The sequence below is a fragment of the Bactrocera dorsalis genome, chromosome 6, assembly GCF_023373825.1.
Source record: "Bactrocera dorsalis isolate Fly_Bdor chromosome 6, ASM2337382v1, whole genome shotgun sequence".
In the NCBI taxonomy this organism is placed as follows: domain Eukaryota; kingdom Metazoa; phylum Arthropoda; class Insecta; order Diptera; family Tephritidae; genus Bactrocera; species Bactrocera dorsalis.
In genome coordinates this window covers 14,063,568-14,085,900 of record NC_064308.1, presented here as the reverse complement: position 1 = coordinate 14,085,900, position 22,333 = coordinate 14,063,568, and the positions used below count along the sequence as shown (strand labels likewise).

General features: G+C 38.4%; 1 protein-coding gene and 1 pseudogene across 1 annotated transcript; one reads left to right on the top strand and one right to left on the bottom strand.

The window, feature by feature from the left end:
* Positions 1-9,041: 9,041 nt before the first annotated feature.
* LOC125779176 (uncharacterized) lies at positions 9,042-14,559 on the top strand. The gene is made up of 5 exons (XM_049459817.1): positions 9,042-13,582; positions 13,651-13,845; positions 13,909-14,002; positions 14,072-14,311; positions 14,374-14,559. Exons 1-5 carry the CDS (start codon positions 13,484-13,486, stop codon positions 14,385-14,387), a joined length of 642 nt encoding a protein of 213 aa, XP_049315774.1. The 5' UTR covers positions 9,042-13,483; the 3' UTR covers positions 14,388-14,559.
* Positions 14,560-14,735: 176 nt separating this feature from the next.
* Positions 14,736-17,496, bottom strand: LOC125779672 (putative nuclease HARBI1; annotated as a pseudogene).
* Positions 17,497-22,333: the final 4,837 nt, after the last annotated feature.

The following is a 22,333-nucleotide window of genomic DNA, read 5'->3' as shown; positions in this document are numbered from 1 at the left end:
GTCTGAACTTGGATTGAATAATACGGATCGTACAATTTTCGAGCAGTACTCCTGTCGGCCAGCTTGTCAAGCTCTTCATACTCACGCATTTCGGTCTCTCTCTTTTTCTTTTGCAAATGCGTCTCGCTTCATTCTTCAACTCTCGGCATCTATCCCATACCGCACGTGTTGTGGTCGATCGTAACGTTGCAAGGAAGGCATGAAATGCCGTCCCACAGTTCCCTTATACCGATTTTTAGACAAGTGCTCTCAGAGAGCAGGAGTGCAAGTCAACGTGCGTATATTAGTTCACAGAGGCGGGTGCGTATCTTGGTTGCAAAAAGATAGTGGTCCGGGTCGATGCTAGGACCTCGGAGCGAACGCATGTCTAAAACACACTGACACTGTAGACGTGTCTTCCGTCTATCGCAACATGATTGATCTTCTTCTTTTTCTCTACTGGCATAGACACCGCTTACGCGATTATAGCCGAGTTAAAACAGCGCGCCAGTCGTTTCTTCTTTTCGCTACGTGGCGCCAATTAGATATTCCAAGCGAAGCCAGGTCCTTTTCCACTTGGTCCTTCCAACGGAGTGGAGGTCTTCCTCTTCCACTGCTTTCCCCCGGTGGTACTGCGTCGAATACTTTCAGAGCTGGAGTGTTTTCGTTCATCGGGACAACATTACTTAATCAGTGTAGCCGCTGTTTTTAACTCGCTGAACTATGTCAATGTCGTCGTATATCTCGTACAACTCATCGTTCCATCGAATTCGAATTTGGTGGTGTTTGTGCTGGTTCCCAAATATACGAAGCTACCTACAACTTCAATCTTATGACTGTCAACAGAGAGTGAGAGCCAAGTCGCGAGTACGACGACGGTTTGTTTGATGACAGGAGATATTTTGTCTTGCCCTCGTTCACTGTCAGACCCATTTGCTTTGCTTCATTGTCCAGTCTGGAGAAAGCTGAATTAACGGCGCGGGTGTTGAGACCGATGATATCAATATCATCGCCATACCTGCTCGATTATGTTCTGCAGCTCGAATTATTTTCTCCAGCAGCAGGTTGAAGAAGTCGCACGATAGAGATTCGCCTTGTCTCAAACCTTGTTTGGTACCGATCGGCTCGGAGAGGTCCTTCCCGATCCTCACGGAGCTTTGGGTGTTGCTCAACGTCAGCCGTATTAGTTCGTTTCTTCACCGCCGTGTTTGAATAGCTTGACCGGCAAACCATCGGTTCCCGCTACTTTGTTGTTCTTCAGGCGGGTAATTGCTATTGGAACTTCTTCATGGTCGGTCAGTGGAACGTCTGCATCATCGTCATCGATTGGGGAAACGGGCTCGCCCTCCTATGACGTTGTACGTTCACTGCCATTCGTAGCAGCTGTTTATTTGCATTTTCCGAAAGCCAAGCCGTCTCACAGTTCCCTTATACCGAGTTGTTGACAAGTGCTCTCAGAGAGCAGGAGTGCAAGCCGAGTAGAAAATCGTTCGGCTGTCTGTTGTGATTGCAGGTTCTCGACGTCGAACCTTCCTTGTGTTTGTTGACGTGCGCTTTTTGCTGCACAGAGGCGGGTGCGAATCTTGGCTGCAACAAGATAGTGGTCCGAGTCGATGTTAGGACCTCGGAGCGTACGCGCGTCTAGAACACTGAAAACGTGTCTTCCGTCCATTACAACATGATCGATCTGGTTGGTGGTTTTTCGATCCGGAGACAGCCTGGTAGCTGAATGTATTTTCATGTGCTAGAATCTAGTACCAATGATAACCATTTTACGGGCCCCGGCGAAGTCGATCAGCCTGAACCCATTTGGGGATGTTCCGTCGTGGAGGCTGAAATTACCGACCGTAGTGCCAAAGATACCTTCTTTTCCCTCCCTGGCGTTAATGTCGCCAATAACGATTTTGACATCGTGGCGAGGGCAGCCGTCATAGGTGCGCTCCAAGCGCTCATAGAAGGAATCTTTGGTCACATCGTCCTTCTTTTCCGTCGGTTGCGTGGGCCCAAATCAACGATATGTTGAAGAACTTCGCTTTGATGCGGATTGTGGCTAGACGTTCTTTCACCGAAATGAATGATAGTACTCCGCAACAGAGACTCTCTCCCACCACGAATTCCACACCAAACTTGCGCTCTATATGGCCTCTGTATTAAATGCCACATGGACCAACTCGTCTCTGTCCTTGTCCCGTCCATCGCATTTCTTGGACGGCGGTGATGTCATCCTTTAATTTCACGAGGATATCAACTGGGCAGTAGCACTTTACCAATTAAGGGACCGGACATTCCAGGTGCATGCCCTTAAATCGTAGTCCTTAACATATTTGCAGGGGTCGTCATCAAAAGGGGGTCCTACATCTGAGGCTGTTTTCTTTTTTTCCTTGGTAGTGTTTTTACGTGGTGGATCCTAAACGCAGCGCATAACCCTGTGGAGGAGATGCTTCGTCTTCTCACTTTAGCTCGCCTTTAAACGGATGGCTTAGGCTACCCAACGGATACTTGATCTAGGACCGGAAGTCGTGAACTGCTTGAGCCATATCTAAAATAATCGTTTATGGCCACTCCCAAGTGAATGGCAATCAGAGAACTTTACGCACATGACTGAACTTGTACACATGACTCCATCTTCCGGACTTTTAGACTAGGGTAGATATTTAAAAAAAAAAAAAATAGTAGCTCGAAACCTATTGGAAACGAAAGATAAAATAACAAAAATTGAAGGGGTAATAACTGAGGTTGAGGAGAGGAAAAAAAATGATTTTTCTTGCTATCAAAGTTTTGGCTATAGCTAAGTGTTTCGCTATGATACATGTTCGTTCTCAAACCTCTTGAAGGTTTAATAAAAAATAAAATGACAAATGAACGGTTCGGCAAATTACAAGGTCTGTCGATCGAATTCGTATAGCATTTGTGATTGGCAAGTTTGGTTGTTATAACTTAGTGGGGTAGGAAATATGTAAGTACATATAATAAGTTTATTAGAGGACAGTGATTAAATGTACACTCAATATAGTGGGGTGCAGCTACCACTGCGTTAATTAAAATGAAAATATCCGTTTTTTATTTGTATACAATCATTTCAATTCCGAAAGTTATTTGCCGACGTTGGATATCGAGTTGACGCGGATTCGTATGTTAGCGAATGTGTACATATGTATAAACAAATGTTAATATGCGAAAAAGGTCAGCGCGTAGGAACCGTGTGGTCAACGTTTCTATTCGAAAGTATTAAACGAATGTGAGAAAAAAGCGATGATCAAATCCTTTTGTTAGGTATTAGATAGTGGCTATTTGCTCTGGTGAAATCCAATTTGTCCCCAGGTGTGGTGTATTGGTGCATGTTATTTTCAGATGTTGAGTTTGGTGTTCCCATTAGGTGAGGTGAGTTGTGCTAGGGTGCGCTAGCTTTTCCCGGATAGAGTGGGGGAGGCTGAACTCATTTAAATTTAAACTGGGCCCCCTAGGCAAATATTTTTCCTAGTATTTCACGAATGTACCAAATATGTGATTGCACGTATTTCGGAGTACTTCTGGTAGAGTACCCGAGGGCACAGAATACCTGTAAATGCTAAATACGGTGTAGGTTTTATGGTTTTATTTAAAATTTCTTTAACATCGGTTTGTTAAGCTAGCTGTTTATTATTTGCATTTTCTGTGTTATCGGCTTATAAAGGATAGTAACTCCTCGCGTGGCTCAGTTGTGACCAGAATGGGTACTCCTTAGCCCTGGAGTTAAGACTATGAAATTAGAGGGATCTTGCGAGGGAGTGGCCGTGAATAGAAAACGGCTTCGATTCGTGGAGTAGATAATTCTTTATACTTAATTTGAAGCTTTGTATGGCTGATTTCCATAACTCACCCATATGAGGAGCCCTTGGATAGATGCGATAAGAGCGACCTTTACTTTTTGTAAGTGTAGGTGCGTCACTTTATCGCATTGGGAGTATGGTGATCCCTTAACTTACTTTTGAGATTTTATTTATTTTTGAAAATTTATGATAAGTGCCGATTTTTCGACTTTTTGGTACAACTGTGTTATACTCGTATTTGATGTTTTAGTGCGTATGCACTAATTTGGCGTTTAGTAGCCCGCCTCCGCTCTAGGATTAGTTCAGAACTGTTTTTTTTCATCATTGGCGTAAGCTATCCTGCGGGGTCGAAAAGTACCATATATTTGAGTTTTTAATATTGTTAGGTTGAATTCTGACTTTGGTTTTTCTACCTTTATGTGGGGTATTAGAAAAGTGTGGCTATATTGGTTGTCTTACGACATACCAGCCTTTATTTGATCAAGTAATTGCGGCTTTAGAGAAGTCTTCACAATACTGATCTTCTAGAGATTTGTTTGTGAATTAAGGTATTTTTTAAGGTATACCAACTTTAATTGGTAAGGTGGTAACTAGTTTTATAACTGGTCCACTTTGTCTTTCAATATGCAGCGTTTGAGCTTTTTGTGCCTTTGAGCAACATAGTGTCTCTTGGCAATTTTTCGAATTTTAGGTTTCGGGATTTGCTTTTGCAATTGAACCCGTGGGATATATGCTGTGGTGAAGACTTGAATGATGTCTTTTGTGACAGTAGATGCAATTGAATTTGCTTTTACAATTTTTATATGTGAGCGCATGTGACAGGCAATTTGTGCAAAGTCGTTTTGACCTGACAAAATTATTTCGTTCGTTAGCTTTTAAGTTTTTAAACTTCTCGCAAGATATAAGCTTATGCCCTCTTTTACATAATTCGCATGACGTTTGTTTTTTTTTCAGTTCGGATGTAACCGATTGCGTTTTGTGAAAATTTTGGTTTGAATTGTTTAACTAATTTGTGGTATATTTAAGCTTCTATTTTGGTCGTGCTTGTTCTTAGTTTTGATTATTTTTTCTTCTAACGTTTCCGCAATTTCATATTGGGTGGTGATAAAATCTTTCATTTGTTGCCACGTTGGGAGCGATTGCTTCCACAGAAGTAACGACTTTTCTGGTAATGCGGCGGTGCAAATGTTTACCAGAATTGGGTCCCAGCTGTCTGTGGGGATATTTACTCCCCTATTTTGTGCACTTGACAAATTCAACATATTTATAGTTTGCCAAAATTTGAAATTTATCAAGCATTTCATATTCTGTGTCTGAAATAAAAAGCTCTTTTCTTTATAAGTTGTTAAGATGTCAAATGCTCTTGACAGTGCTCGTTATGAATTAAATATCTGTTTGTGCATCTTGTTGTGAAAATAGAAGATAAGTTATTATTGTTAAACGAAGATGAAAATTGTGAGAATAGGAATCGCGCGAGTTAAGGTGTAGAGCCAAGATTAAATAAAAATATAAAGTTGTTATAATTAACTGCACTCTAATTTATTGGTTCTTCTGAACTGCACTGAAAATGTGAATATCACTATTATTCATAATAATAAAAATTGTTAAGCTGTTATACTGTGACATATTGTGTATTTGTTTGTGTACATTATTTGCATATGCAGAATTTACTGGTCAATGCTCGAAAAGTGATATAAACAATAACAATGTGAACGACCCTTATGCAAGCAAATTGCGTAAGTGTCGTTCTGTACATAAATTGTGTAAGTGTCGCTACAAAGTAATAGGCGACAATAATAAAAACTGCTGTTTATGCTCAATCGGCATATTTCATTTCTGATTGTTTATATTTTCGTGCATTGGTTTTTTTTCAATTGAGAAGGCCAAGCCTTAGCTGTGGTTTTGGTGTTTTTGGAGTTGGAGCTGCCGTCGTTGTTACTGACGTAACTCCTCCTTCCCTTGATTGAAAATTTTCCCGAATTTTTATTCTAAGTATTGAGAATTTTTTGTATATGTGGACAATAGCACTCTCATCCGAGGCTGTGTTTGCTTTTTCATTGGGGGTGTTTTTTTTACGTGGCGGGTCCCAAACCCAGCGCACAACCCTATGCAGGGGATGTTTCGCCTTCTCACGTTAGCTCGCCTTCAAACGGATGTTCTTAGGCTACCCAGAGGATACTTGGTCAAAGACCGGAAGTCGTGAGCTGCTTGAGTCATATGTAAAAGAATCGTTTCTGGCCACTCCCAAGTGAATGGCGATCAGAGAACTTTCCTCACTTGCGTGAACTTCTACACATGACTCCATCCTCCTCCATCAAGCTACCTGGCTGTCTCCGGATCGAAAAACCACCAACCAGATCGATCATGTTGTGATAGACGGAAGACATGTCTCCAGTGTTTTAGATGTGCGTGCGCTCCGAGGTCCTAACATCGACTCGGACCACTATCTTGTTGCAGCCAAGATTCGCACCCGCCTCTGTGCAGCAAAAAACGCACGCCAACAAACACAAGGAAGGTTCGACGTCGAGAAGCTGCAATCACAACAGACAACCGAACGATTTTCTACTCGGCTTGCACTCCTGCTCTCTGAGAGCACTCGTCAACAACTCGGTATAAGGGAACTGTGGGACGGCATTTCAAACTCCTTACGTACAGCTGCAACCGAAACCATTGGTTTTCGGAAAGTGCAAAAGAACAGCTGGTACGATGAGGAGTGCCGTGTCGCAGCGGAGAGAAAACAGGCTGCCTACCTCGCAACGTTACGATCGACCACAACACGTGCGGGATGGGATAGATACCGAGAGTTGAAGAGGGAAGCGAGACGCATTTGCAGACAGAAGAAGAAAGAGGCCGAAATGCGTGAGTACGAACAGCTTGATAAGCTGGCCGACAGGGGTAATGCTCGAAAATTCTACGAAAAAATGCGGCGACTTACAGAAGGTTTCAAGACCGGAGCATACTCCTGTAGAACCCCCAAAGGTGATCTAGCCACCGATGCCCAGAGCATACTTAGATTATGGAGGGAACACTTCTCCAGCCTGCTGAATGGCAGTGAACACATAGCACCAGGAGAAGGCGAACCCGATACCCCAATCGATGACGATGGAGCAGACGTTCCATTGCCCGACCATGACGAAGTTTGAATAGCAGGTGCCCGCCTGAAGAACAACAAAGCGGCAGGGGCAGACGGATTGCCGGCCGAGCTATTCAAACACGGCGGCGAAGAACTGATAAGGAGCATGCATCAGCTTCTTTGCAAAATATGGTCGGATGAGAGCATGCCCAACGATTGGAATTTAAGTGTGCTATGCCCAATCCATAAAAAAGGAGACCCCACAATCTGCGCCAACTACCGTGGGATTAGCCTCCTCAACATCGCGTACAAGGTTCTATCGAGCGTATTGTGTGAAAGATTAAAGCCCAACGTCAACAAACTGATTGGACCTTATCAGTGTGGCTTCAGACCTGGAAAATCAACAACCGACCAGATATTCACCATGCGCCAAATCTTGGAAAAGACCCGTGAAAGGAGAATCGACACTCACCACCTATTCGTCGATTTCAAAGCTGCTTTCGATAGCACGAAAAGGAGCTGCCTTTATGCCGCAATGTCTGAATTTGGTATCCCCGCAAAACTAATACGGCTGTGTAAACTGACGTTGAGCGGGACCAAAAGCTCCGTCAGGATCGGGAAGGACCTCTCCGAGCCGTTCGATACCAAACGAGGTTTCAGACAAGGCGACTCCCTATCGTGCGACTTTTTCAATCTGCTGCTGGAGAAAATTATTAGAGCTGCAGAACTGAACCGAGCAGGTACAATCTTCTATAAGAGTGTACAGCTGCTGGCGTATGCCGATGATATTGATATCATCGGTCTCAACACCCGCGCCGTTAGTTCTGCTTTCTCCAGACTGAACAAGGAAGCAACGCAAATGGGTCTGGCAGTGAACGAGGGCAAGACGAAATATCTCCTGTCATCAAACAAACAGTCGTCGCACTCGCGACTTGGCACTCACGTCACTGTTGACAGTCATAACTTTGAAGTTGTAGATAATTTCGTCTATTTAGGAACCAGCATTAACACCACCAACAATGTCAGCCTAGAAATCCAACGCAGGATTACTCTTGCCAACAGGTGCTACTTCGGACTGAGTAGGCAATTGAAAAGTAAAGTCCTCTCTCGACGAACAAAAACCAAACTCTATAAGTCGCTCATAATTCCCGTCCTGCTATATGGTGCAGAGGCTTGGACGATGACAACAACCGATGAGTCGACGTTGCGAGTTTTCGAGAGAAAAGTTCTGCGGAAGATTTATGGTCCTTTGTGCGTTGGCCACGGCGAATACCGCATCCGATGGAACGATGAGCTGTACGAGATATACGACGACATCGACATAGTTCAGCGAATTAAAAGACAGCGGCTACGCTGGCTAGGTCATGTTGTCCGGATGGATGAAAACACTCCAGCTCTGAAAGTATTCGACGCAGTACCCGCCGCGGGAAGCAGAGGAAGAGGAAGACCTCCACTCCGGTGGAAGGACCAAGTGGAGAAGGACCTGGCCTCGCTTGGAATATCCAATTGGCGCCACGTAGCGAAGAGAAGAAACGATTGGCGCGCTGTTGTTGACTCGGCTATAATCGCGTAAGCGGTGTCTACGCCAGTAAAGAAGAAGAAGAGGACAATAGCACTCAAAGTGATAATTATTATCAAAAATATGATTACAAAAGTAATAATGATTGATGTTGAGTGAATATTTTTCTCGAATTTTAATTCTTTGATATTTTTGATGTTGTCTATATCATTCGAACCTCTTTCGTCTAATGATAAAGTTAATTTTGTATTATTGTACATAAATGTGGGTAATTTAACGAAGCTACTTTTAAATGTTTTATCATAATTGGAAAAAAATACATTATTTATTTCTATTTTAGAATTACTAAAAATTATTAAATTATTATTATTTAATGTTACATTTCGTTCATCACAATTATTTATTAATTTTGTGTTATTTATGTTTTTTGCAAGAATGACTCCAAGTTCGAGTTCTTTTATTTCTTCTTTTAAATTTTTGATTTTTGGACATACATTATTGTTCAATATACAAAGATTTGGTTTTCTTAGCTTATTTACATTAGGATTATTGAAGTATTCATACATATGTATTATTATTGTAATATACAATTTCTGTTTCTTGAAAGTTAATTTTAAACTTATTATTGACTGCAATTGGTGATAGAAAATATCTTTTGACATTTACAATTGTTTTGGGTACTTTTATTAAAAACAAAATTTTATTACTTTTAAATTTTGCTACGCCTAATTTAATATTTTGCAATTTATAGAAATCGATTTCAAAAGTTTGTATTTCTTCCGGTGTTAGTATATTATTTACCATAATATTGCTATTTGCAGCAATGATATTGTTTTGGATATGTTCAATATTATCATTTAAAATTTTTATTTTTAACATATTATCCATATAAAATAAATGTGAAAGAATATCGTTGTTAGACTGATCTACGCTATTAAATTTCTGTAATTTTTTGCCTATCCAATTCAATTGTTTTAGCTAGTTTTCTCATAATTTCGTTGAAATTATTATTTATAAGTATATTGTTATTAAAAGCGTCTATCATGTTGTGGGTATTCTCATCTATTGTACTTATATGATTTTCTATTTCGGATCTGTCCTCATCATCCATGGTACCAGCTATCCATTTGAGATCTGAACCTACGATGTTGAGTAGATCTCTTTTATTTTTGTTTATCTGGAGGGAATGTAGTTTAGTCCTAGCTTTATTTATTTCTGATAAGAGAAATTCTTTATTATCTATTATTTTTACTTGTTCTACGTTTTCTTGGAGGTTTTCTATTATCTTTTCGATTTCAGTAAGATCTATAATGTGTAGTATAGCTGTATAGTCCGCAATTAGTTGCGCATCAGTTAATTTTATTTCGACATATCCATTATGGTTTTCATTGATGGGTTGGATTATTAATGGGAAGGCAGACACATTCGTTTTTGATACATTCGCTTATACACTGCGCCGCGTCGACACCTACTCGTACGCTAATACATTCGTTTACGCAATTCGTCACAGAGTTAACCCATAAACATTCGCTTATATTTTCGAATAGAAACGTTGCAACAACTCGGTTCCGGCGCGCCGACCTCTTTCTTCAAAGTATTAGTCGACCACTATCTGCATCAATCCGAACGCCGGCAAGTTGGAATTGAATTCTCGCCGCCTTCCGTCGATATTTAATGTTAATTAACTTCATCATTTGTTATTTCGTTGATTAAATGATATTGTTCGTGAACAAACAAACATAATTGATTTTTCATTTTAATTAAGGCAGTGCTGTGTAAGTACTATTTTAATCATGGTCCTTCGAGCCTTAACGAAAGGCACCTTCGGCTTGTCACAGGCAAATTAAAAACAATAATAATTAACATAAATTCGCTTAATACGAGTAACAATAATAAGTGGATTTGGTGGCAAAAACCAAACGAAGTGCGATAACGATGGTGAAATAAAACAATATCCAGTGCAGCGGCGAACACAAAAAAATATATATATAATCTATAAAACAAACAAAGAAACACCAAAATAAAGTGCGGAAACATAATATAAGGCAGTGACACAAATATACTTAAAAATACAAACAAAAATATAAATATATATTACAAGAAAACAAAAACACTGTGCGTGAATTTAAAACAAAGTATAATAAACAATTTCAACAAACAAAAAACAATAAAAACCACAAAAGATAAAGACAATCGGGCGCGAAAACTTATAGCAAAACATAAATACAAACAAGGTAAAACAAAAACGGGCGCGAACAATACAAACAACAACAAGCACGAGAAGCCAGGCAGTTGGAAGAGTAGAAGAGGAATAAAGGAATTGAATACCCACAAACACACACGCACATATGTATATTATCCCCTCCAAAACCCCTTGAGGGAAGATAAAGTAAGTCGTATCGTTTGCTTTCCATTTATTTCGTGATGCATTTATGTATAATAAAGATTGCAGTTTTTTTAGAACAAAACTGTAATAATAAGTAAAAAAGAAGAAACAAAACGGTTTAAAAATTTAATATAACGAACTAAGTTACGACTTTATTTTCCGATTTTGTCAGAAATATTATTAGTAAATAAAGATTCACTGCCTTCTATACTTAGCTTTGTGTATTCAAACACATATGTACATATATTTAACAAACACAAAAATCAAAACAAATTTAATTATCTATTTATTTTCCACCAATAATGCAATGAGCAGGAGTAAGTCAAAACAAAAAAGCGAAGGCAAATCAAAAATATAGCAAGAGCAGAGAGCAAAATAAAGTAATCATATATAAATTTACATATGTACATACATACATATCTATATGCAAACATACATAAAGTATAGGTACATATGTATGTAGGTTTGTATATACATACATACCTACATAAGTGCATAAGCAAAGCACAAAGAAAATTACCTTTTTCTTCTCCGGTTTCAATCTATCATTACATACAAACATACGGCAAAATCTACCTGTGATGAAAAACACAAAATCTAAAAAAACCAAAAGTTCAAAGTCCATATTTGCAATTATCCAGCAATACCTCTTGTTCTTTGGCAAACGAAAACAAGCAGGATTGTGGACAAAAAGCTAATTGATCTCTCTAACGAGCTCTCAATTGCTTAAGAACAGAAACATAATTATAAATACATAAAAACAAATTGTTCATACTTATGTAAATAGCGCATTGATCTCTTCAACGAGCTCTCAATTGCACAAAACATAAGCAACATCATACGGACATACATACATACATACAAGTCCAAGTATTAGGGTGTACTTAATACAAATCATTCGGACTTCAAACAGTTTAATTAATAAAAAGCGCGGTTTTTAATAGCAAATTACAATTCAAATAAATACAAAGCGATATTAATAAAAATACGTTTTTTGCTAATATTATCCGAAATAACAAACTCTTATTTACGTAAAAGAGTATTTCATTTTCTATACTTTATCGCTTCATATAGATACTATAAATCAGTTTACTCTGACAAAAATTTTAATACACAATATAATAAAAATGGTTAATAACGGAAAAAATCATAATACACCTGCAGCAGCTATACGCTCAAAACAGGCTATTAAATTCATTTCAGAAAGTGACAGTTTAACAATATCCTGCACTACATTTGCCTTTTCACCGACTCACGAACACTCGGAATGGTTATTAGAAGTAAAAGATCAAAATCTTAAAAATTTTTGGACTCGCCTCCAAACGGCTCATGACGCCATTGTAGATTCTGACGAGTCAGATCTGCCACAAAATTTTAAATTATCTGCTTACGCCATATACGAACTCCGATCAAATAAAGCTCATTAAAGCAATTGCACCTACTCCCCACAGTAGAGTAGAGCTGCCCCAAATAGATAGTCAAAAGACAAGTTCCGGCATCCACCTCGAGGTGCCGCCATGTGATACAGAAACATTCTATGAAGGTTATGAACAATGGCCGTCCTTCCGGGACATGTTTACAGCCGTTTACATCAACCATCCAGAACTATCAAAAGCACAAAAATTGTATCACCTACGATACAAGACAAAAGGTCAAGCAGGCGTCATAGTAAAACAGTTCGCTCTTAATGACGATAATTTCAATTTGGCTTGGGTAGCTCTAAAAGCTAGATACGAAAACAATAGAATACTGGTCGATAAACAAGTAATGACACTAATGAACTTGCCAAAAATTAAAAAAGAAACAAGTGTAGAATTCATCAACCTAGAATCCACTGTTTCAAATTGTTTGTCGGTTCTATCGACACTTAATATTCCCACAGACAGCTGGGACCCAATTCTGGTTAACATTTGCACCGCCGCATTATCAGAAAAGTCGTTACTTCTATAGGAGCAATCGCTCTCATCACGAAAAAAGTGCCCAACGTGGCAACAAATGAAAGATTTTCTCACCACCCAATATGAAATTGCGGAAATGTTAGAAAAAGATATAATCAAAACTAAGAACATGAAACACGACTAAAACCGAAGCTTCAATAGACCCCAAGTTAGTAACAAAAACAATTTAAACAAACGCAATCACATAATGCAATCGTTCATATCCGAACAGAAAAAGCAAACGTCATGCGAACTATGTAAAAGAGGGCATAAGCTTAAAACTTGCGAGAAGTTTAAAAAATTAAACATTAACGAAAGGAACAACTTGGCAGATCAAAAAAACTCTGTACAAACTGCTTGTCCCATACACATAAGATTAAAAATTGCAAAAGCAAATTTAACTGCTTATATTGTCATAAAATTCATTACAGTACATATCCCATTTCACCTCGAAGGAGCGCATTTACAAAAAAAAACCAAGGGGTCCAATTACAAAAGCAAATACCGACAGCCAAAATACTAAAAATAGCGAAACACAAAGTGGATTAGTTACAAAACTAGTTACCACCATGCCAACTAAAGTTGAGTATAAAACAAACAGTAGTGCGTTTCTATAACCCATTTCGATCGATGTTCTCGACTCAAATTCTCGATTTGACGTCACTCACACTCAATGTGTTTCTGTAAAATAATTACTCGATTCAATCGATAGTCAGCTGATATGTTCCATTCCATTTCAGTAGGAATGCTCGACTGAATGTGTTTCTGTAACCAAATTGAATGAAATACTGTCAATTGGTTTTCTCACTTCCATTTGAGGTGATGACAAAAAAATTTTTCGTTAAATTCAAAATGGAATTAGTTGAATTTAAAGCAAATGTAAGTATATTTTTGTTAATATATTATATATGAATAGTTAAAAAATATTTGATGAATTTTCTTTACAGAGAAGTAGGGCGGGGCGTGTTACGAATGGCCAAAAGAGGCGGTTACTGCACTTAATACAGCAGCACCGCAGCGTTGGAAGGGGCCAATTTAGGAAACCAAACGCGAGGAAGGAGCACGAAAAGGTTTGGGCTGCCGTTGTTGCTGAATTAAATGCATTGGGAGGGTCCCACAAGTCCCCTAATCAGTGGAAAAAGGTAAAACTAAAATATTCTTGTGTATAGCATTACAATTTACATACGTGTGTTGGTTTTTTTTAGTGTTGGATAGACTGGAAATCGGCAGTCAAGAAGCTGCACAATGCCCACAGAGCGTTCGCCAGACGAACTGTCGATGTTACCATTGAGGATGAAGGTGATGCTACTGCCAACATTGGATTGGACGTAAGTAAAATATTACAAAACTAAAAACTAAGCTATTTAGTGATCTTCGAAGTGGAGGCACTTGAAGAGGTTGCAATGGGTCAGGTGCTTGAGGTTGTGCCAAACAAACAGCAACCCAAACAGCGCACAAACCAAAGCTGTGTGGAAGAGGCGAGCATTCTCATTGAAAATCACCATGCGCAGCTGAAAGAGATTTTGGAGAGACAACACAAGGAGCACATGGGTGTTTTAAATGGAATTCACGATACACTGAGAGCTCTGCTGGAAACCATGACGGGAGGTAACAATTTGCGATAAAATTTGTACGTTCTTTAAATCTCACAAATATTTCTTTTCTTCTAGCGACTGTTGCATAAGGAGTAGGCACAGCAAAATATTCATATTTTCTAAATATTATATTCATTGGTTGGGGCCAAGGCTTTGCGTATGTACACCAATAGCAGTAGCTGCTTCAAACGGGGTTACATAGTCGCGCTCCAATTGTTTTTGCTTTGAAATCTATTCCCGGAAAGACAGTACTGTTCACTACATTCGACTGTTATTATAATATATATTATAAAAAATAAAGAGTTAAACATAATTTGCAAACAGTATCATTTGGAGTGTTCCTCATATTTTTCTGAACACCACTGTATGTGAATTAACTACAAAAGTGGTTTCTTAAAATAGTATTTCGTATAGCTTTTCCTTCATTTAAAATGTTAAGTAATGAACCATTGTCTCCATGCGGAGAATTTTCAAGTGGATCAACTTCAGGAAGTGGAAAATTATATCTCTTTCGATTATTATGGCGTACATAGCATGCATTAATTATTGATCCTGCAAGTGAGGGTTTCACCATTAGGCCACGGTCTTGGGAAAGGCACCCAAATAATTTTTTTTAAAACTCCATTAAGGCGTTCCACACAATTTCGAGCTCGTGCGTGAGAATCGTTGTAGCTTTGCTGACTAATACTCTCTACATTTCTGAATGGAGTCATTAGCCACGGCTGCAATGGATATCCCGAGTCTCCAAGCAACCATCATGTGGACCCACTGGCAGTGTACTCATTCAGCATATGGGACTTTAGTGTACTGCTTTCCCACATGTAGGCGTCGTGCGTACTTCCCCCATATCTTACAAAGCACGCCAGGATATTTAAATCAAAGTCGCACACTAATTGCACATTTTTGGAAAAATATCATTTTCGATTAATGTAGCAGTGTTCTACTGCAAGTGGTGGCTTCTTAATTTTGACGTGAGTGCAGTCAATCGCTCCTAAGATGCCAGGAAATCCAGCAGCAGTGAAGAACCTGGAAGTGAACATAAACATAAGCCAGCTATAAATAACCATTAATCTTCAAGATTATAACACTTCACTTGCCGTTGCTTCACAATATTCTGCTGATCTAAGGAAGTTGGAAAAATGATGTAACGTTGTGCTATATGGTTTTGCAAAATCTCTGTAATTTGATGCACTATGCGGCTTACCATGGTCTTACTTATAGGGCAAACAAAATCCTGACCTACGTCCCTAAGAAATGATCCTGTAGCATAGTAATGCAGCGCTACACACAACCTAGTGGAGTTTGGAATAAATGTACTTCTTACTGCTGTATCCATAAAAGGCTCGATTTCCACAAGGAGTGCCCGTACTGCAATTCTGCTGAAGCGGAATAACTCAAGAAAACGCGGTTCGGGAATGCTGAATGGATCTGTCGAGTCCCTTAAAATGCGCCTTTGCATTCGCAACATATTCCTTCTGTCATGCCGTATGGCGAGCATTATTACCAATAAACTCATAGCTGAAACACAATCAATTTTTATTTATTAATAAGAACTAAATATTTGTGCACACATTTCTATAATGCTTACTTTTCTCAATAATAGTTTCTCAAACATGAAGTTGTGAGTCCGATTCGATAGATTTCTTGTCGATTGGCGTTCCATTTCTCTCACTGTTTCATATTTTGTCGACTTATGCTTACAGAAACACTCGTTCTCGATCAATCGACTAATTTGGATCGAATCGAAATGAGTATAATCGAGTATATTGTCGATTCCTTACAGAAACGCACAACAGATTCCTTAATTCACAATTAAGGAAATTTCGAATGTTATGGAAACTTCCCCCTATAACAAACAAAACTCCAGAAGATCAGTATTCTGAAGACTTCTTTAAAGCCACAACTACTCGATCAAATAATGGCCGGTACGTCGTACGACAACCAATAGAGCCACAATTGTCTAATACTCCACAAATTGGTATAAAGAACAAAGTCAGAGTTACCTCTGAAAAAAAAGCACATACAACTTTTCGGCCCCGCAAATAATGAAAAACAATTCTGAACAAATCCTAGCGCGGTGGCGGGCTACTAAACCCCAAATTAGTGCATAAGCACTTAAACATAAAATATAGCAAAAATGTCTCAAAAGGTAAAAGCACAAAAAAAATCGAAACTTTTCATACAATATTGCCCCACAGAGGCCTAAATTGTTAAATAGAAAAAAAAACTAACAAAAGCAGATATCGCTCGTATCGTCTCATAAGGGTAGTTGGTGAGAATCTGTTGTAAAGCATGAACATCCCACTTAAAAAATTATAATTCTAATGAAGCCGTTAGCAATTACCGCCCACTCTCTCGCAAGATCCCTCTATTGTCACAGCCCTAACTCGAGGGCTAGGGACTACCTATTCTGGCCATATCTGAGCCAGGCGTGGAGTTACTATCCTTCATAAGCCAAGAATAAATTAAATGCAAACAATTGCCGACAATACAGAAAAGGCAAATACTAAGCAACCGGTATACCAAAACGATAAAATAAAAAATTGTAAATAACCGCTAGTAAAATAAATAAAATCAATCAGTTTTACAAATTTATTATAATAATAAGTCATCAAAACACGCAAAAGGAAATTACTACCTCAAGCACCACTACTTACATAAAATACAATTTTCTATTAAAACCAAAACCGCTTCTTACAGCTAATATTCTGCGGACTCGGCTACTTCACCAACAGTAAGCCGAATTACATGTCTCAGATTATATAAGTATATAAAACTAGACAAAATATTCGCCTAGGGGGCCCAGGATGTTTAAATGAGTTAAGCATCCACCCCCTCTACCCGATAAAACTGGCACATCCTAATACACCACCGATGATAACAATACACAACTCACCACACCTGTACACCAACCCTCTCAACAAAAAGGATGGGCAACGGGAAGGCAGACACATTCGTTTTTGATACATACGCTTACACACTGCACCGCGTCGACACCTACTCGTACGCTAATACATTCGTTTACGCAATTCGTCACAGAGTTAACCCATAAACATTCGCATATATTTTCGAATAGAAACGTTGCAACAACTCGGTTCCTGCGCCCCACCTCTTTCTTCAAAGTATTAGTCGACCACTATCTGCATCAATCCGAACGCCGGCAAGTTGGAATTGAACTCTCGCCGCCTTACGTCAATATTTAATGTTAATTAACTTCATCATTTGTTATTTCGTTGATTAAATGATATTGTTCGTGAACAAACAAACATAATTAATTTTTCATTTTAATGAAGGCAGTGCTGTGTAAGTACTATTTTAATTATCCATTGCCCCTGAAAATTAATTTTTTCTTTTAATGTTGCTTTGGTATATGTTTTCTAGTTTAAATTTTTTGTAACGAGGCTCATATGAAGGTTGCTATCTATATTTCTGGCCTACTAATGTAAATAGGCATATTTATCAACGAAAATGTTTTTTTTTTTTTAGTTGGATTTGGCTCGTCTTGGAAGACCCACACGGTCGATTGCTGTTTTGTTTCGGGCTCATACGCATAGATCCATAATTCGTCACCTGTGACGATTTTATAAATGTCTTTTGAAGCACCGCGATCGTATTTTTTCAGCATTTCTTTACACCAATCCATACGAGCCTTTTTTTGAGCGATTGTCAAATTGTGCGGGATCCAACGAGAACAAAGCTTTTTTACGGCCAGGTGTTCATGCAATATCGAATGTACATATGCTGGTGGGAGAAATGCATAGGCATGCCTCTATCTGAAGGTATGTTACATGACGGTCTTGCATTATCAGTTCACGTACGGCATCGATGTTTTCTGGCACAACGGCTGTTTTTGGACGACCTTCACGGAATCGTCTTTGAGCGAGCGGTGGCCACGATTGAATTCGTTGTACTAGTTTTTCACAGTGCTATAGGATGGTGCTTCATAACCATGCAAAGATTTTAGTTCATCGATGCACTCTTGTCGTGATAATCCACGTCGAAAGTTGTGAAAAATTATCGCACGAAAATGTTCACGAGTTAATTACATTTTTCGGCCGAGATGAATTTTTTAATTCCCTGTAAATAAAACAATTCACGATTAAATTACAAAACGTTCTGAGTGATGTTATGCTAAAAAATGTCAAACTTTCCAATGGAAATGTCAGATTGCACCTGGCAACACTTAGTGTTGCCTACGTCAGAGATATATATAGCCGCCTACGTATTTATGCCTGAGTGCTTTGTAATTTTTTACATAACCTTCGTGATTATTTTGTAGGAATTCCACCCTATTTTCATTTCTTTTTTGTATAATTTTGTTTTTTTCTATCCTACCCTCTACGATGTCTAAGGGTGTTGTTTTTATTGTGAATTGCTTTAATAGGGTTCCTACTGTATTTTGATCTGTTGCAAATATCACAATTATTTATATATTTGTGTACGAAAATTTTGAGGTTTTTGTGGTAAATTTTTGATTTGATACCTTCATAATTTTCTTTTATTCCTGCATGTCCTGTTTCATTAATATGATATTTAGCAATTTGTTTAAATAATTCATATTCACTGCTAACTTCTTTCGCGTTAAAGCTACATTATAAAATTTTACTTCAGTGTTAAATAACTCTACAAACTTGGATTGAACCTGCATGTATAAATTATCGAGAAATTCGGTATATATTCCTACCCTTTTCGACTTTATATATTGCCTAAACAAATCGGTCATATAATTAGTCTCAATATCATTTGAATTTATATATATTTTGATTTTATCGTTCGCTACTTTCGTGTCTTGCGTTTTATTATTTGCAATTATAATTTGAGTTGCAAATCTGTTACCTACTGTATTGAGTGGTGTAAAATTTTGATTGGTACTGTTATCTTCTTCAACGTTTTCGGTATTTAATATGTTGCCTGATTGACTATTTATTCGGTTCATAAAATCGGCTACTTTATTTTCCTTACCCTTTATGTAGTTAATATATATTTTATATTCGCCAAGTTTCAAGAGCCACCTTTGGAGTCTTGGGTTAATATCTTTTCCTTTCGTCTTTGTGTGCAACCAAACAAGTGGTTGATGGTCTGTTAGGAGTTCAAATGGTTTGCCATATAAATATGGTCGGAAATAGTTGCCTGACCAGACGATAGCAAGCAATTCTTTTTCTATTGCAGCATAATGTTTTTCGTGATCGTTAAAGGTTCTACTAGCGTAAGCGATGGGGTGATTTTCTTGAGAAATGACTGCTCCTATTGTATTATCACTAGCATCTGTTGTTAGTTTAAAATTTTTAGACCAGTCTGGGTATTTCAAAATCGGAGGGTAAATGAGCATTTTTTTAAATTTTTCAAATGCATCTATGTATATACTGAGTATCTTATATATTAATTGTGGTATTTTTCTTTAGGGACTTTCCTTAATGAATAGCCTGTTATACCTAAGAATGATTTTATTTCTTTTTGAGTGTGGGGAGGCTTTATCTTCTGAAAGGCTTCAACTTTTGTTGAATTAGGTTTAATTCCTTCTGTGGTCAAAGTGTGACCAAGATCTTGAGTTTCTTTGCAAAAAAAATTGCATTTGTCTATTTGGATTTTATGATTGAATTCCATTAATTTTGAAAAAATTTGTTTTATGCTGTTCATATGCTCTTCTATGGAAGTGCTAAAAATGAGTATATCACCGAGATATATCACGCATATTTTGTTAATATATTCCCTAGGCAGTTTTCGTTTGATCGTTTTAATCCATTAATACTTGGTGAAATCCCTTCGCCAAGTCAATTGTTGAAAAGTAATTTGCTTTTCCTAATTTGTCTAATATATTCTCTATATAAGGAATAGGAAATTTATCATCGACTGTGATTTCGTTGAGTTTTCTATAATCTACAAAAATACGCCATTTTTGTTTCCCTGAATTATCCGATTTTTTGGGGACTATCCAAATTGGAGAATTGTAAGGGGAAAAGCTTTCTTTAATAATATTTTGCTCGAACACTTCATTCACCTGCCTTTTAATTTCTTCTTCGTGTATCTTTGGGTGCCAGTATGTTTTAGAATATACAGGTTTATTCTTATTTGTTATTATCTGGTGTTTTATATTATGTGTGTGGGTTAACTTTTCTCCTTCTCTATAAAACATATTAGAATATTTTCGCAAAATCAAATCTATATATGTTTTTTCCTCCTCATTCATATCATCTCTATAGAGTTTTGATACGTTTTCCAAATTTAACGTTGAGGGTTCCAGTGGAGGGACTTTCGTATTTATGAATTTTGTTTTATTGTTGTTAATTTCAAGAAAATTTTCTTCAAGATTATTTTTTGCATTTAATGCTTTTAGTATATTTTGACCAATTAGTCTGTTGAAGTTTTTATTTCTGAATGAGGTTACCTTCCAAGCCATTTTATTCGGGTCATTGAATTCTTGAGGTACTTCTGTTATAATTTCGAGGTCTACTTTTGTCTGTCCTGATAGTGTACTATATATGTTAGGTTATACTAATTTAGCCCTTTTATATTCTTTTAATGAATGTTCGTCGCTCAGGGTTGTCGTAGAACCGGTATCGATTAAACATTTAATTATATTTTTACCTATTGTTAAATTTACTATAGGTAAATGTTGTTCTCGCTGGTTACCTCACCAGTTTCTTCTGTATCGGTATTATTTTCTTGAAGATGAGCGACATTATTGTTGTACTAATTCTATTCTGTACCAGACCACATTCCTCTAGAAAATAATATGCTTCTCTAAGATTCCCTATGCTTCTACTATGTATTATGCTGGCTAGATGCACTGGCATGCTGCTCAAAAATGTTTTTAATATCATTTCCTCGTTTATTGCCGAAAAAAACTCTTTTGGTTTTCCCGGGTCTTGATAGTATTTTTTGTTTAACTTATCTAATACACATATTTTTAAGATAATAAAATGATTGGCTTACATTATAATTTCTTACGTTCAGCGCCTTGTGGTACAGTTGATGATACGATTCGCGAACTCCAAAATTCCTCAGGAGTTCTTGTTTTACTCCTGTCCAGCATGGATTGTCCTTGAATTTTTTTTTGGACGTGCCGCTTATAGAAATACTCCTCTATATTGGTACCAGCAAACAAGTTGATGAAAAGTTCGACTTCATTAATAAATGATGTGACGGGAGGATGGAGTCATGTGTAGAAGTTCACGCAAGTGAGGAAAGTTCTCTGATCGCCATTCACTTGGGAGTGGCCAGAAACGATTCTTTTACATATGACTCAAGCAGCTCAGGACTTCCGGTCTTTGACCAAGTATCCTCTGGGTAGCCTAAGAACATCCGTTTGAAGGCGAGCTAAAGTGAGAAGGCGAAATATCCCCTACTTAGGGTTGTGCGCTAGGTTTGGGACCCGCCACGTAAAAAAACACCCCCAATGAAAAAGCAAACACAGCCTCGGATGAGAGACCCTCCTTTTGATGACGACCATGGCAAACGAAATAAGGACTACGAATTAAGGGCATGCACCTGGAATGTCCGGTCCCTTAATTGGGAAGGTGCCGCTGCCCAGCTGGTTGATGTCCTCGTGAAAATAAAGGCTGACATCACCGCCGTCCAAGAAATGTGATGGACGGGACAAGGACAGAGATGAGTAGGTCCTTGTGACATTTCCTACAGTGGCCATATAAAGGAGCGCAAGTTTGGTGTTGGATTCGTGGTGGGAGAGAGACTCCGTCGCCGAGTACTATCATTCACTCCGGAGAATGAACGTCTAGCCACAATCCGCATCAAAGCGAAGTTCTTCAACATATCGCTGATTTGCGCCCACGCAACCGACGGAAAAGAAGGACGATGTCACCAAAGATGCCTTCTATGAGCGCTTGGAGCGCACCTATTACGGCTGCCCTCGCCACGATGTTCAAATCGTTATTGGCGACATTAACGCCAGGGAGGGCAAAGAAGGTATCTTTGGCACTACGGTCGGTAAATTCAGCCTCCACGAGGAAACATCCCCAAATGGGTTGAGGTTGATCGACTTCGCCGGGGCCCGAAATATGGTTATCTGTAGTACTAG

Bases quoted from the DNA above. Each gene is read 5' to 3' on its own strand.
- LOC125779176 (XM_049459817.1), top strand. From the start codon at position 13,484: ATGAAATACTGTCAATTGGTTTTCTCACTTCCATTTGAGGTGATGACA. The intron at 13,583-13,650 runs GTAAGTATATTT...TTTTCTTTACAG, and splicing joins TAGTTGAATTTAAAGCAAAT to AGAAGTAGGGCGGGGCGTGT. The intron at 13,846-13,908 runs GTAAAACTAAAA...GGTTTTTTTTAG, and splicing joins CCCCTAATCAGTGGAAAAAG to TGTTGGATAGACTGGAAATC.